The following is a 15,137-nucleotide window of genomic DNA, read 5'->3' as shown; positions in this document are numbered from 1 at the left end:
CTTTAGTTAACAGGCTCCTGCCCTCCCTCCCCCCTGCTCCACCCCCCCGCCCACAAATTCCCCACGACTCCTCCCAGTCCAGGGTATTTGCCCTCCCTCCAATTGTCAACTGTCAACCGTCAACTGTCAACTATCAACTGTTAACGTCTCTGGAGGGGGGAGGGGCTTCGGAAAGGAGGACATGTTACCTCCCCTTCCCGACCCCCCTGCGCCCCACTGCTCCCTCCCACTGTCTTCACGGGGCTCTCTCACTTTCCAATCCCCTTCCCTGTCCTTCCACCATGTTCTTCAGTCTGGCATTCAAGGCCTCCATCACCGATAGAAGAGAGCTTGTGAAGGCCATGTAGGCCCTGATCTTCCACATGGGGAAACTGAGGCATGGAGAGTTTTACCCGCAGGCGTGGATGTACTTCTCTCGTTCCCCTCCCCCTCCCCAGTCCCAGAAGGCCATCATGGCCAGGCCCTGGTGGAGCAAACCATCCATGGGGATAGAGGGGCTGCACTGCGTGGGTGCAGGTGAGGCCCAGTGACTGGGGGTTGGGGGACAAGGGACTGGCTCCAGGACGTGGCTGCAGGCTCCCAGGCCCACTCCTTTCCCTAAGTGGAAGGACAGACAAAAGAACTGCAGCGCCCCTGGGACGCACGAGCCAATCCGGGGGGGGGGATTCCCCAAAAGGGCGGGGGGGGGGGGGGGGGGGGGGGGAAGGAGAGGGGGGGCCGCGGAGAAGAGGGGGGGGGGGGGGGGGGGGGGGGAGGCGTGGCCCCGCTTCCAGAGGTGCCCCGCCGGCAGCCTCGCCCCTGCTCGGTTACTGTAGCAACGGCGCGCGCTGGTCTCGCCCCGGTCTGAGGCTTGCAGGAGCCTGCTACCCTTCGGTGGGTTAGCAATCCCATTCAAGTCCCTGCTCTGACCCTGATTCTCAGTTCTCATCACTCAGAATTCAGAACCTGAATCGGACCACTCCTTCGTTTTGCAGATGGGGAAATGATGCAAAGAAAATTGACCTTAAATTAAATGACCTTGAATGAATGAATGAATGAAACATTCATTAAGTGCTTACTACGTGCAAAGCACTAGGAACACAACTAGAAAAGAGTCCCTGCTTTCAAAGAGCTCATGTTCTATGGGGGGAGACAACACACATGGAGAGTCTCAGCTGCAAGTCTGTGGAAAGTTCCCATAGTACTTAAGCAAGCAGCAGCAGCAAAGCAGATGATGAGACCTCTTCTCTAATGTCATTTCCACTAATACAATTATATCAGTTTCTGATGTTGAACCATTTAACTCCGGGCTGGAAGCATGACTATTCCAGAGGTTCTTGGGTTCAGGGTTCTGGGCTTCCTCCTTCAGGGTCTGAGGAGAGGTGATGGACAAGGTGGTGGTAGTGCCTGACTCTGTCTTACTCACAGAACAGTGGAGGGCAGGGGTGGGGGGGGTGGGGAGAGGTCAGGACCAGAACATGAGTCCTCTGGGACTCTAAGCTAATATACTCAAGGTAGCAAGTCCCCTTTCAATGAAGGTCAGGGGATCACAGGATATAGAACTGGGAGAATCCTTAGAGGTGACAATCTAACCCCATTCAGTTTGCAAGTAGGGAAACCTGAATTGGGATGGGAAGTAATTTACCCCAGTTCATACCAGATGGTAAATAGCAGAACTGAGATACAAACACCCAGGTCCTTACCCCAAATATGGCCTTCTTTCTTCCACGAGCCCCAAAATCATTTCCTACATTTGTAAAATGTGGGCTTGTTTTTAAAATTGGGCAAATCCTTCCCCATCTCGGTCTTGGTTTCATCATTTTGGTTCTAGACACAATGATCCTTATTTAAGCTCCCTTGCAGCCCTAAAAATCACACACACACACACACACACACACACACACACACACACACACACTTAAAATAATTCTAGAGAGGCAGTATGTGAGTGGATGGGTGAAAAGAACTCAAAGTCAAATCAACAAGAATTTAGTAAGCACCTATTTTGTGCCAGGCATTGTGCTAAATACTGAGCTGTGAAGAAAGGTAAAAATCAATCAGTTCTTGCCCTTGAGGAGTTTACAGTCCAATACTGAAGACAACTCTGTACAAACAATATCCACGTAGAAAAAATGCGATGTAATCTCAGAGGGAAGGCACTAATGCATTAAGGGGGATTGGAAAAGGCTTCTTGTAGATGTGATTTTAACTGGGACAGAGATGAAGAGGGAGAGTATTTTATTATGATGTGGCAGTGTCAGGGAGATGGAATGTCATGTGCAAGGGAAAAGCAAGAAAGGCTGGGTCATGAGATTTCAGAGTATGTGGAGCACAGCAAGGTGGGGTCAGGGAAGTCCAGGAGACCGGGATTACAGGATCGCGGATACAGAACTAGACGGGGGTTTCAACAGCCATCTATCAACAGAATGAATGACAGGTCCTGCTTCATTTTTTGCCTTTTTATTTTCATCACCCAGCATAGGTCCTGATGCGTATTTGACGGCCCTGTCCTTGGGTCTGAAAGGCCAGGGGGAATGGCGTTGGTCCTTTTTCCCACTGTGGTGTTCACAATCCAAGTCCCAGCGAGGGAAGATCCTGGCCAAAATGGCCGCCCGGGGACTACAATTCCCATAGAAGACCTCGGCCCCGCCGATCTTCCCGACGGAATGGTCTTCTGGGAGATGGAGTCCCTCCCTCCCCTCCTCCCTTCCCGTCCCCTCCGACCCCGCGCCGAACTACAACTCCCGGCGTGCCCCGCGCCGGGAACCCGGAAGTGGAGGCAGGAGGGCGAGTGAGTGGAGTGAGTGGAGTGAGTGAGTAGGGGAACCCCTGGCGCGGAGCGACCTGCGGGCGCCCGGAGCGGGTAAGGCCGAGGGGGGGGGGACGGGAGGAGGCGGGCAGGGGCGGCCCCAGGCGGGCGCTGGAAGCGTCCCCGCGCGCAGACCGGGCCGGGGGGGCGGGGCACCTTGGGGGAGGGGAGACAGGTGGGAGGAAGGGGCCTCACTCCTGCCCCGCCCCCGCTCAGGGGTCCTGACCCTGGGGGGGGGACGGGGGGGGCCGCCTCCTCCTCTGGTCCTTCCACCACCCTCTCTGTTTGGCCCCTCTCCGGCCTCAGTTTCCCTGCCTGTGCAAGGGGGGGCGGGCGTCTTTGGCCTCAGTTTCCCCATCCGTAAGAAGAGGGGGCAGGTGTGTTTGTACGAAGTCAAAGCCTCTTCGCGAAGGCTCCAGAGATCATTGGACGCCCAGAAACCTCAGTTACCCCGAGGTCCCGGGGACCATCAGCACCCCATCCTTGGTCTGGGACCAGCCTGACCATCAGTATTATTCCCCCTTGCAGAGTCCCCAGGGAGTCCAGGGAACCCGGAGAGCCGGAGTGCCTGGAGGGCCCCCAGATGTCAGGGTGTCCGAGCTGGGAGATCAGGGCACTGGGGAGCCTGAATGGAGCTTAGAGATGTCTGAGCTGGGAGGGAATCTTAGAACAGGCAATGTTGGAGCCTGATTGACCTTAGAACTTGGAACATCAGGGCTGGGAGAGGCCACAAAACAGAGAATGTCAGAGTGGAGAGAGACCTTGGAACCGGCAATGTCAGAACAGGAAAGGATTTTAGAACCGGGAATATCTGAGATGGGAGGAACCTTAGAACATGGAATGTCAGATCTGGGAAGCATCTTAGACTGTCAACTTCTTCATTTTACAGTTGGGGAAACTGATACCCCCAAAAGGGGAAGGGCACAAGAGTGAGGTTGGGCAAAGGGAATTTTATTCCTAGACAAAGGACCAGAGATAGCCAGGCCTGACCCAGGTCGCTTATTTCTGCAATCAGAGCTGGGCCTTGTATCTGGGTATCAGCCTCTCAGCTTTCATGTCCCTAAGGAGCCCCATCAAGATGAGATCTGGGGACCAAGGAGAAAGGGGTTTTATGTCCTCGATCCAGTGAACGGGTGCCTAAGCATAAGGTGTAGTGAAGAGCCCTGAAGTGGGAGGCAACCCCCCTGCCCCCCAGCTCTGTACTCTGTCATCTGTTCTATGTGTGGGGGGCAGGGGGAGAGGTGCATAGATGGCCTTAGACAAATCCCTTGCTTTGACCCTGGTGCAATTCCATTGCCTCTGGACCTCACTTTTTTCATCTGTAAAATGGAGGCCTTGTAGCTGAGCTACACATTCTGAATGTTCTAGATTCTAAGTACTTTCTTATTCTAAGCTTCTCTCTTTGGCTCTAACTACCGTTAGAAGTTAAGGAAAAGAGAAGTGAATGAGAACTGGTCCCTGTCCTCAGGGAGCTCACAGTCTAAGGCTGTATAAGGCAGACAGTGAGTGCCAAGGATTTGCATTGGTGGTGTTCAGCAGCTCCTGGAAAAAGAGCTGGAAGTATTTCCTGAAGGACTTACCACTTGACCGGGAGGCCTTCAAGGCTCTGATAAGGACTGGGGAATGGGCCTGAGGCTGGAGAGAGAGGTTGAACCTTGGTTGTAAAAGCCTCGAATGCCAAACTCAGAAGTTAGCTTCATGCTGGCATATAGTAGGCACTTAAATGATTATTGCACTGAATGGATTTTGACCTTTTTCCTATGGGCTATGGAAGATAGTAACAACAACAACAGCTTGTCAATAAAATTTCATTGAAAATGTAAATAGCAAACAGCTCACATTTATCTAGCACTTTCAGGTTTCCAAAGTGTTTTACAGATATTATCTCATGTGAGACTCACCATTACTCTCTGAAGTGGCCGATATAATTGTGATGATGATGATGATGATGACGCCCATTTTACAGATGGGGAAACCGAGGCCCAGAGGTTAAGTGGCCTGTTTAGAGCACAGAGCCGGTGGGTGGTGTCTGTGGCAGGACCCAAACTCAGGTATTTCAGAGTCAATGTGATCCTAGCTTGGACCCCATACTGTAAGGAACAGGACATCACCAGCAGCTAGAGGAGGCAAGAGTGTCTTTCCCAAACTGAAGCGTGCTTTCCTCCCAGCTCCTGGGGGTGGCAGGAGAGGGTGGGTGTCTGAGGACAAAGATCCTAGCTGACATTTGTAGAGCACCCTAAGGTTCACAGTACGCTCCATGGCCTGGTCTCTGGCATTGGGACCCGATTTTAGAGTGGAGGTTAAGTCACTAAGTCTCACACTAGTAGGTGCCAGGGGTGAGATTTGAACTTGGGGCCCCCCTGGACTCTGCCCAGGCCGTGTGCGGTGGCAGTGGGGTGGGGGGTAGGGCCTTGTGACCCCAAGCACATCCCCTGCCCTCTAGAGCTGTCCGACGTGTTCTGGGCCCCTGCTGTGTGCTGGGCATTGCCCGGAGAGCCGGGGGCCAGGGTGGGGTTCGAGTCCGGCTCTAGAACCCACCCTCCACCCCCACTGGCCCTTTTCCCCTGCCAGGGAGTGAGACGCTGCCTCTGGGTCCTGGAGAAGATGGGGGCCCCCGATTTCCTGGGGGGCTGAGGGCAACTCCAGACTTCCCCCTCTAACTGTCCCCGCCGGGTTTCCACCCACTTCACTTTGCCTGTTTCAGTGCGGGCCTGGCGCTTTAAATCCTGCCCTGTCCACGGCGGGGGGAGGGGGGAAGGGATGGGGGTGGGGTGGAGGGAGTAGGGGAGTTCAGGGAACCTAGATAAGAAAGACCCGCGGAAGACGTAAGTCCTTCCCCCTCCCTCCGCACGGGAGAGTGCGGGCTTAGGAACTGGAGGACGCTCCCTGGCCAGCTGGCGCACACCTTCCCATCCCCCCACCATATCTCCAAGCCCCGCCCTTTCGCCGTTGTCCATCCATATATGGGCATGGCCCCGAACAGCGGCATCTCATTGGGCTGCGCCGTCATGCGCGAGTCTGTCAACAAAGGGGCGGGGGGGGCGGGGTGTGGTGGCGCGGGCTCCCGGGACGGCTCGACTCTCCACCCTTCCCTCCTTCCCCCCCTCCTTCTCGCCTTCCCTTCACTGGAAGGCTGGACTAGAGCCAGGGCGCCTGGAGAACGAGGAGGGGGCGTGGCTTGCTTCCACCAGCACTCCTGGCGCATGCGCTCTGACTTTCCACGCTCTGGGATTCCCTCTGAACCTTACCCAGGGTTAGGAGGGGGAGTGGACCAGGAGGCCCCCTGGGGGCCTTGGGGAGGGGTCTGCATTTGGAGTCGAGAGCCCTGATCCCTGCAGCTGTCTGGCTGTGTAACCTTGGGCGAGTCATTGCTTCTCTGGGCCTCAGTTTGCTCATCTATAAAATAAAGGATTGGTTGTAGAATGACTTTCTAGGGCTCTGCCAGCACTAAATGTATATCTGCCTGCAGTTGGAGAGGAGTCTGGGTGAAAAGACTATGGGGGGTTGTGTGGATTTATTTGGTGCCTGAATTTTGGGGTTGGGGGTTAGGGAAAGTGAAGGGGGTATGGTATGGGGCACACAGAGTAAATAGGGCCAGCAGGAAGTGGCATGACCCAAACCTCAGGGGGGTGCTATGCCCGTTTGGACAGGACAAGAGCCTGTGTGGAAGATCCTCCTGTGTAGAATGAGTTTGTACCCCATTATCTTATTGGGTCCCTCCCTTCTAGCTCTCAGAACCTTGACAAGTATTCCCTCTCCTTGCAGTTCCTTCTGGCCAGTGGGCTCTGGCATCCATAGCTGTGGGCAGTGCTGCAAATTCTTGCCCGGTGCAGTGAGCCAGACAGGGTTATAGAAGAGGAGGTGTGGGGTGGGAGCAGCCACAGGAACTGAGGAGACAAAGAGTCTATGCTGGAGTGGAAGGGACCCTGGAAGCAGGAGGGCCTTAAGGGTCCACTTGCTTAGATTTGGCTTCCCCTCTGGAGCCAGTGTTTTTCCCTCTGTAAAAGGGGGGGTTAAGATGTGCCCCAGGGCACCTTCCAGCTCTAGATCTCTGATCCTTGAGGCCTGGTGTGTTCTAATGATCCTCCTGGCACAGTCTATAGCATCTCCCCCAGAGTGCCCAGCCTCTTTCTGAAGATCTCCAGAGAGAGGGAAAGCATTTTGTCCCTTGTCAGACCATTTATCACATTTTGGGACGGCTCTCAAAGTTTTTCCTTCTGTCTGGCCTAAAGCTGCTGCTTTGCCTGAAAGTTCAGGCCCTCTTCTGAATATATTCATCCTTCCCTGAAGCTCCCAAACCTTCTTTTCTCCAGCTTACACATTCCCAGTTTCTTCAGTTGATGTGGCATGATCATTTGGTCAGCGCCCTAAATCGCTGTCGTATCTGGCCTCCCCACACAGCCCTTAGAAAGCCTATAGCATGAACCACTAGGTGAGCCCAAGCACAGATGTCCTAGGCCTGTTAATAAACGGGGACCCAAAGGAAGGAAAGGGACTTTCCTGAGGGAAGGGGCAAAGACAAGATAACCCCTCCCCCAAACTCCCAATGTCCTACAATTCCCCTTACACTGTGCTGCTACTTGTCCATCCCAGCTCAGGGGTTCCATGCTCTAAGGTTCTACATTGTGAGTTCTCCCAACTTTGAGACTATGAGTCAGTTTCTTAATTAAATGCCTGTGTCTGTCTTCCCTTCCTCAGGTGGCTCTGGGCGCCTTCATCTCCACCCGCCAGGTCTTCAGCATGTGGTGACTCTCGTCTGGCCCAACAGCCATGGACCCCAGCAGCCTCTCTCCAGTGCAGCTATGGTGCCCAAGGCCCTTTGGTACCTATTCTCAGAATCAGCCCCGCTCTGCCGCCCCCTCCACCCGCAAGCCCCCACCTCCCCCTGCCTGCCCTGAGCCCGGGAGTGGTAGCAGCATCGGCACTGGCGATGGGCTGGCCCGATCAGAGAACACGCCTCCAGCCCCTGCAGGCCCTGCAGCTCCCCTGCTTTCCACTGCCCCTGGTGAAGAGGGCCGGGTCCTGCTGGATACCTGGTACGTCATCAAGCCGGGCAACACCAAGGAGAAGGTGGCCTTTTTTGTGGCCCACCAGTGCGGTGGTGGTGCCAGCCGGGCCAGTGCGGGGAAGGTCAAGGGCCACTGGGGCAGTGACAGTTCGAAGGCCAAGCGGAGGCGCCGCTGCCTTGACTCTACCAAGCCCCGCCCCAGCCCCGGGAAGCCCCCTGATGTCGGGGGAGAGGAGGACCAGCAGCTGTCCGCTCCTGGCGAGACGGCTGCCGGTGCCCCCGAGGACGTGGACCTGCTCTCCGTGGCCGAGATGGTGGCCCTGGTGGAGCAGAGGGCTGCTCTGGCCCTGCAGAGCTATCCCCGCTCGGGGCCCCCAACTCCCGTTGTGTTCGTGTCAGCCGCCGAGCAGGGCGCCCAGGGCCCGGGTGGGGAGCGAAGGCCGGGCAGCGACTGCAGCCGCGTAGCCGAGGCCGTGGCCCACTTTGAGGCCCGGCGTGATGGGCCCCGCAAGGAGGAGATGCGCACAGGGGACGGGGGACGCGGTGGAGGGCCTGGCGAGGTGCGCATTGCCTTTCGAATCTCCAGCGGCAGGGAGCCCCGCTCTCCGGAAGGCAGCCAGCCGGGCGCCGGCTGCAGCAGCCGGCCAGGATGCACCTACGCTGGAGGGCCGGGCCCCAGCAGCCGGGCCCAGGACAAGATCACCTGTGACTTGTACCAGCTCATCAGCCCCTCCAGGGACGCCCTGCCCAGCAACGTGGACTTCCTGCTGGCCCGGGCAGAGGAGGCTGGCGATGGGGAGGCCGCAGGAGCTGCCCACCCCGAGGGGCCTCCGGAAAGAGCTGTGGGGGATAAGCCCCCGGCCCCGCCCCCGCCCCCCACGGGGGCCCGAGAGTGCGGGGGAGCTGGCGCCGCGGGCTTCCACGTGGACGTGGTGGTGACCGGTGTGGTGGATGAGTGTGTCTTCTTCGGCAAGGACGGTGCAAAGACCGTGAAGGAGGAGACGGTGTGCCTGACAGTCAGCCCCGAGGAGCCGCCGCCCCCGGGCCAGCTCTTCCTGCTGCCAGCCCGAGGGGAGCCCACGCCCGAGGCTCCGGCCGCCCCCGAGGCGCCAGCCACCCCCACACCGGAGGGCAGCGATCCTGAGGCGGCAGGCACGGCCTCCGATGCCTCCCTGTGCCGCCTCTACCACCACGTGTCCCACGACTTCCTGGAGATCCGCTTCAAGATCCAGCGCCTGCTGGAGCCCCGCCAGTACATGCTGCTGCTGCCGGACCACGTCCTGGTGAAGATCTTCGGCTACCTGCCCACCCGCGCCCTGGCCGCCCTCAAGTGCACGTGCCACTACTTCAAGTGCGTCATCGAGACGTTCGGCGTCCAGGCCACGGACTCCCGCTGGAGCCGCCACCCGCTGTACCGAGACGACCCCTGCAAGCAATGCCGCAAGTGCTACGAGAAGGGGGACGTGTCGCTGTGCCGCTGGCACCCCAAGCCCTACCACCACGACCTGCCCTACGGCCGCTCCTACTGGATGTGCTGCCGCCGGCCCGACAAGGACACGCCGGGCTGCCGGCTGGGCCTGCATGACAACAACTGGGTGCTCCCCTGCCACACGCTGGCGGCCTCCCGACCCGGCCGCGAGGACGCCAGGTGAAGGGGGGGGAGGGGGAGGGAGGGCCCGCCCCCCCCCCCCCCCCCCCCCCCCCCCCTGCTTGTCGGCCCACCCCACCTCGGAAGAAACAAACCGATTGGTAGCCAATCGAAGGGGAATGAGGAGCCTGCCAGACACCCCCCCCTTTGATCGGCTTTGTCACTTAAGCCCTGTGGACAGTCTCCTCTCCCTAAGGTGTTTTGGGGCCCGGGAATGGAGAAGGGCATCTCAGTAATATGTGGTCTTCATCTCAGCCCCCTCTACTCCTCTCCTCCTCTGATCTGGCCTCACCAGGTGGGGATGGTGCTGGGGTATGAGCCAGGGGCCCTGTCCCCTTTCAGTCTCTCCCCGCAAGGGCCCTGCCAGCAGAGAGTGGACTGAGGCATTGTCCACACCCCGACATTCCCATCTGTCCATCTCCTCCAGTCCTCACCGGCATTTCTCTTGAATCCCCAGGACCCCTTCCCCTAGGCTGCTCGGCACCTTCATTGACCCTCCTGTCCACTCTCCTGGACAGTCTCCAGACCTCTAATTCCTTCTCTCTACCCCCCTTCCCCATTCCCCCTTCATGTTTCTCTCCAGTCTCTGGAAGAGACATTAGCAGCATCTTCTCCCAAATCTGCCTCATCCATAATCTCCCCTGTCTCTTCCTTGGAGTAGAGAGAAGGGAAAACATTTCTTTTTTTAAAGATTTGAATCCATTTGCCTCTCATCCCACAATTTAAAGCAACCCCCAATCCCAAAGCTGTGAATCCTTTCTGAGAATGGTGGGAACCTGGCTTGGAATTTCTGGGTTTCCCACATCAACTCAGAGCAAACTCTGAGGGGCTCTGGTCCTGCCTTAGCAGAGCTGGGCTCATCTCCACTTGGCTCCCAGAAGAAAAACAGACTCCTGGGTTTCTTGGGGAAGCGGGGAATCCAATCTGGGACAGTCTAATTTTTTTTTTTTTGTTTATTTGTTTCGTGGTGGTTTTTTTTTTGTTTGTTTGTTTGTTTGTTTTTACATCTTTGTGGTTCTGAATGCTTCTCCTGTGTGGCAGTCTGGCCGGTTTGGGAATCGGCCCTTTCTATAAAGCAACTATTTATAAGTCTGGGCCTCAGCTGGCGTGTGTTCAGGGAATGGCAGCAGGAGCAGGGAGGTGTCCAGAGGCCCAGCTTGGGTTGGGAAGTTAATGACACGATAATCCACATTTTAACGAATAGGGTCTTAGAATTTAGAGCTACAAATCCTCGACTTCAAATGACATGTTCTTTCCATAAAGCTGTTATTATCACAGACTTTGAAAATCTCACAGTCATCTTCAGATGTGCCTTCCCCAGCACAGGGACCCAGTCTGATGGTTAATGCTGCAGTCTGAACTGAGAGAGAGACAGGTGGACAGACAGACAGACAGCAGAGGCTCAGAGAGGACAAGAACCTTGTTTCAGGTCACACAGGGTCTGTAATTAACAGAGCCAGAATTTAAAGCCAGGTCCTCCGATGGCAAACGTAGGGCTTTCCTTCCCTTTTACAATGGCCCCTGAGTTACCAAGGACATACCGTGCATCAGGGGACCTTCGGTAGTTCGTTCAGATGTGTGTGTACTGAGTGTGTGCTGGGGAAATAACCCCTGTGCTGGGCCCTGGAGGATATACAGTGTAGATAACACACCACATCTACCCTGGCACTCACAGGCTAGCCCAGAGAGAAGAGACACCAAACCTACGACTGTAATACATCAAAGGTGCATTAGAAAGGTGTAAACAGAGGGCAGCTAGGTGGCTTAGTGGATAGAGCACTGGGCCTGGAGACAGGAAGACTCACCTTCCTGAGTTAAAAATCTGACCTCGGACACTTACTAGCTGTGTGACCCTGGACAAGTCACTTCACCTTGTTTGCCTCAGTTTCCTCATCTGTAAAAATGAGCTGGAGGAGGAGATGGCAGACCACTCCAGTATCTCTGCCAAGAAGACCCCAAGTGGGGTCATGGAGAGTTGGACACAACTGAAAAACAACTGAATGAAACTGAGGGCTGTGTGCAGTCAGCAGATCATTGCTTCAGACATAGGAGAGACCTTGATCGGGCTTCTGGTCCAGTGGCCTTCACTTTAGAGATGAGGATCCCAAGGCTCAGGCCTGAGAAGTGACATTGGCATCCTGGCAGAGGCGAGGGCACTGGCCTGAAATTTGGGGTACGTGGGTTTGAATCTAGCCTATCCCACCTAACTCTCTTACATGCCCACGGGGGAGGGCATTGACTGTATACCCAAGTTTTCTTGTCTCTAGAATGAGGGGCTTGGATAGGATGACTTTGGAGTTACCTTTTTGTTTCCAATCCTGTGACTTGCCCAAGGTCATAGAGATAGATGATAAGGGTCAGGGCTGGAGCTGGAAGGAAGGTCTCTGACTGTTTTCACTGTCCTGTGCTGGTGCTCCCTAGGGGAAGAGTATTGCTAACTAGGGGAATCCAGGAAGACTGCAGCCAGAACCTGGAGCTTTTGATAACAACACACATTTATATAGCATTTAAAGGTTAAATGGACCTCATCTGACCCTCACAGCAACACACTGAACTAGGGCTTACAGCTGTCTAAGAAACAGGCTCCAGTTAACTCACTTGTCCATGGTCACATTGTTAACAAGTGTCAAAGACAGGATTGAGTTATTTGAAGAAGTCATAGGCAAGGGGCAGCTAGGTGGCACAGTAGATAGAGCTCTGGCCTTGGAGTCTGGAGGACATGAGTTCAAATCCAGTCTCCAACACATGACACTTATTAACTGTGACCCTGGGCAAGTCACTTAACCCCGGTTGCCTCACCAAAAAAAAGCAAAAAAAACAAACAGGCAGCGTGCATGGAGCTTCTCAGACACTTATTAGCTATGTGTGTCCCTAGGCAAGTCACTTAATTCTGTTTACCTCAGTTTCCTCATCTGCAAAATGAACTAGAGGAGAAAATGGCAAACCACTGCAGGACCTTTGCCAAGAAACATGAAGAGTAGGACATGCCTGAAAAATAATATTAACATCAACTTCTGGGTGGGGTGACTTCTAAGAGCCTCCCATGCTCAAACAACTGATGTTTAGGTTCTAAGAAAGTTTCAGATTCTGTACCCTGTGGATAAGACTGAGTAACTGCCCTCATCTTGATGATGTGAGATGTCAGTGCTGTGGCTAGATTTTCTAGCCGTACCTCTGTAAAAGATTTGAGGTTTTTATTAGCCTGTGTTCCCCATACCGCTCAGTCAACCAAACTCGAATTTACTAGGCACCTACTGTCCGCCAGCATTTTGGTAGACACTGGATATCCAAAGACATAAAATGGAAGCCTCTGCCTTTAAGAAGTGTATATACTGTAGGGGGAGACTGTGCCCGCATAAAACTAAACACAAAATGTTATAAATTAAAAATATAAGAGCTAAGTCAGTTAGAAATGTAATGTGTAATAACCAACATCTATGTAGTGTTTCAAGGTGTGCAAAGTGGTCCTCAGCAGAACCCCAAGAAGTAGGTGCTGCAATTGCCCACTTTGTTCCAAAGATGAAGCTGAAGCCAGAGAAGATGAAGGGACTTGCCAGATTCCACAGCTGCCCTCAGAAGCAGGATTCAAACTCCAGTCATCCTGAGCACAAATTCTGCCTATGTACAGACCACCCAGCTGCCTCAAAATCCAAAACTAAACAAATACAAAGTCACTTCAGGGGAAGCCGCTGGGGATGGGACATCAAGAAAGAGTTCTCATGTGGAAAGTGCCATTTGAACTGAGCACTAAAGGAAACTGTGAATTCTAGGGTGTGGAGGTGAGAAGACAGGGCATTGCAAGGTATGGAAGTGTGTGAGGGCCTTCAAGATGGCCAGTTTAAAGGGAAGATGTGTGTGTGTGTGTGTGTGTGTGTGTACACACACACACACAGAGCAGATACCTCCCTGCATTGGTGTAGGGAGTTCTCATCAGGAATCCCCATACCAAGGAAATAACAAATCTGGTTTAAAAAAAAAAAAAGGTGATGCCCTGCTATACTTTGTTATATGGTCAAACCACAATTTACCCTCTGGCTGCTATAATAGGGGCAGTTAGGTGGTGCAGTGGATAGAGTCAGAAGGACCTTAGTTCAAATTCGGCCTCGGACACTTGACACTTACTAGCTGTGTGACCCTGAACGAGTCACTTAACTCCGACTGTCTCATCAAAAAGAAAAAAAAAAGCCACATTTTAGGAAGGGCAGAGGAAAGGGCACAGGTTATAGAGTCAGAGGACCTGAATTCAGATCTCACCTCTGATGTTTTCTGCCGGGGTGACAACCCTGGGTTAGACAATTAAATTCCCTGGAACTCAGTTTCCTCTATGAAGTGAAGGAATTGAACTAGATGGCCCCGGAGGTCCTTTTCACCTTCAGATCCAGGATCCTAAAATAAAGTTACCACAGAAGGGTAACCAAGGTGGTTGCCAGAATGGTGCAGAACAGTCAAGAGTCCTAAGCTGAAGCAAGTGGGGCTGTTTCACCCTCCGGGGGCACTTGATCATGGTCTTCAAGTATCTGAAGGGCTTTCCTATGGAAGAGAACTAGATAGTGCACCTTAGGTCCATCGATTTAGAGCTGGACAAGTCCTTATTTTTATAGAAGAGGAGACCAAGCCCCAGAGAATTGAAGTGGCTTGTCTGTGGCCACACATGTAGTATGGTACAGAGGCATGATTTCAATGCAGGTCCTCTTGTCTTCAAATCTGGTGATCATTCCACAGTAACGGTGCTTTTATGTTCGAATAAACATGGAAACAGGTGGTCTGCAGTAGACAGAGTATTTGACCTGGAGTCAGGAATACCTGAGTTCAAATCCATCCTCTGTGACCCTGGGTAAGTCACTTAAGCTCTGTCAGTCTCCGTCTCCTAGGCTGTAGAATGGGAATAGTGCCTGCCTCCCAGACTTCTTGTGAAGATCAAATGAGATCATATTTGTAAAGCACATATTTGCAAACCTTCCAGCACTAGATAATTATTTTATTCTTATAATTACTTGGCCCCAGAGGGCAGAGCTCAGAGGCAGCTTGAGGCCTGGTCAAGCTTCCCTGGGTTTAGCCCTGCCCCAGACAGATGTCATGGGCCGCCAGGAAACGTGGGGCTTCGCCTAGTTGTGGGGCTCCGAGCTGAGGCAGGATGCCCACTCTTGCGGTGCAGTACAGGACACTCGCTGGAAGAGATGCCCTCTGACGTTGCTTCCAAACGGCAACAGTCCAGGCTTCCAGGACCTTAGGAGCTCGTGGGCCCACGTGGACAAGGCGCACGCACTACACGAACACCGCGGCTCCCACGAGAGCAAATAAGCTCTTCAGACTTGGGCCCGACCATCTCTGGTTAAAGGGGAGCGCGCCTTCGCTTTCTCCAATCAGAAGTTCGGGAGGCGTGTCCTCTGTAGAACCAATCAGAGTCATGCCCTTTGGGGGAGTGTCCAATCGTCCACAGGTAGGTTGGGGGTAGCAAGTGCCGGGTTCCCTTGACGATTTCGGTGGGCGTGGCATCCGAGGAGCCAATCTTCCTCCTGCCGCCGAAGGAGGCGGGAGGGGGCGTGCCCCCGTGTGCCTGGGTCGGGACCTCCCATTGGCCGCGATCGCTACTCAGCTCGAATTCATTGGCCGGGTTATTTCCGGAGGGGCGTGGCGCGGCGGGCACACCTCGGCTTGCCGGGCCGCAGAGGCTGCTCTGCAGGTCCGGGACC

General features: G+C 54.4%; 1 protein-coding gene across 1 annotated transcript; it reads left to right on the top strand.

The window, feature by feature from the left end:
• The first annotated feature begins 2,752 nt into the window (after window positions 1-2,752).
• LOC114030924 (F-box only protein 46-like) lies at window positions 2,753-9,496 on the top strand. Its single transcript, XM_027845871.1, has 2 exons — window positions 2,753-2,842; window positions 7,487-9,496. The coding sequence occupies exon 2, from the start codon at window positions 7,559-7,561 to the stop codon at window positions 9,446-9,448; it is 1,890 nt and encodes a 629-aa protein (XP_027701672.1). The 5' UTR covers window positions 2,753-2,842; window positions 7,487-7,558; the 3' UTR covers window positions 9,449-9,496.
• Window positions 9,497-15,137: the final 5,641 nt, after the last annotated feature.

This window comes from Vombatus ursinus, unplaced genomic scaffold, assembly GCF_900497805.2.
Source record: "Vombatus ursinus unplaced genomic scaffold, bare-nosed wombat genome assembly UNPS02015030.1, whole genome shotgun sequence".
NCBI classification, from domain to species: Eukaryota; Metazoa; Chordata; class Mammalia; order Diprotodontia; family Vombatidae; genus Vombatus; species Vombatus ursinus.
The sequence above is the reverse complement of the archived record's forward strand: the minus strand, read 5'-3'. Positions and strand labels throughout refer to the sequence as shown.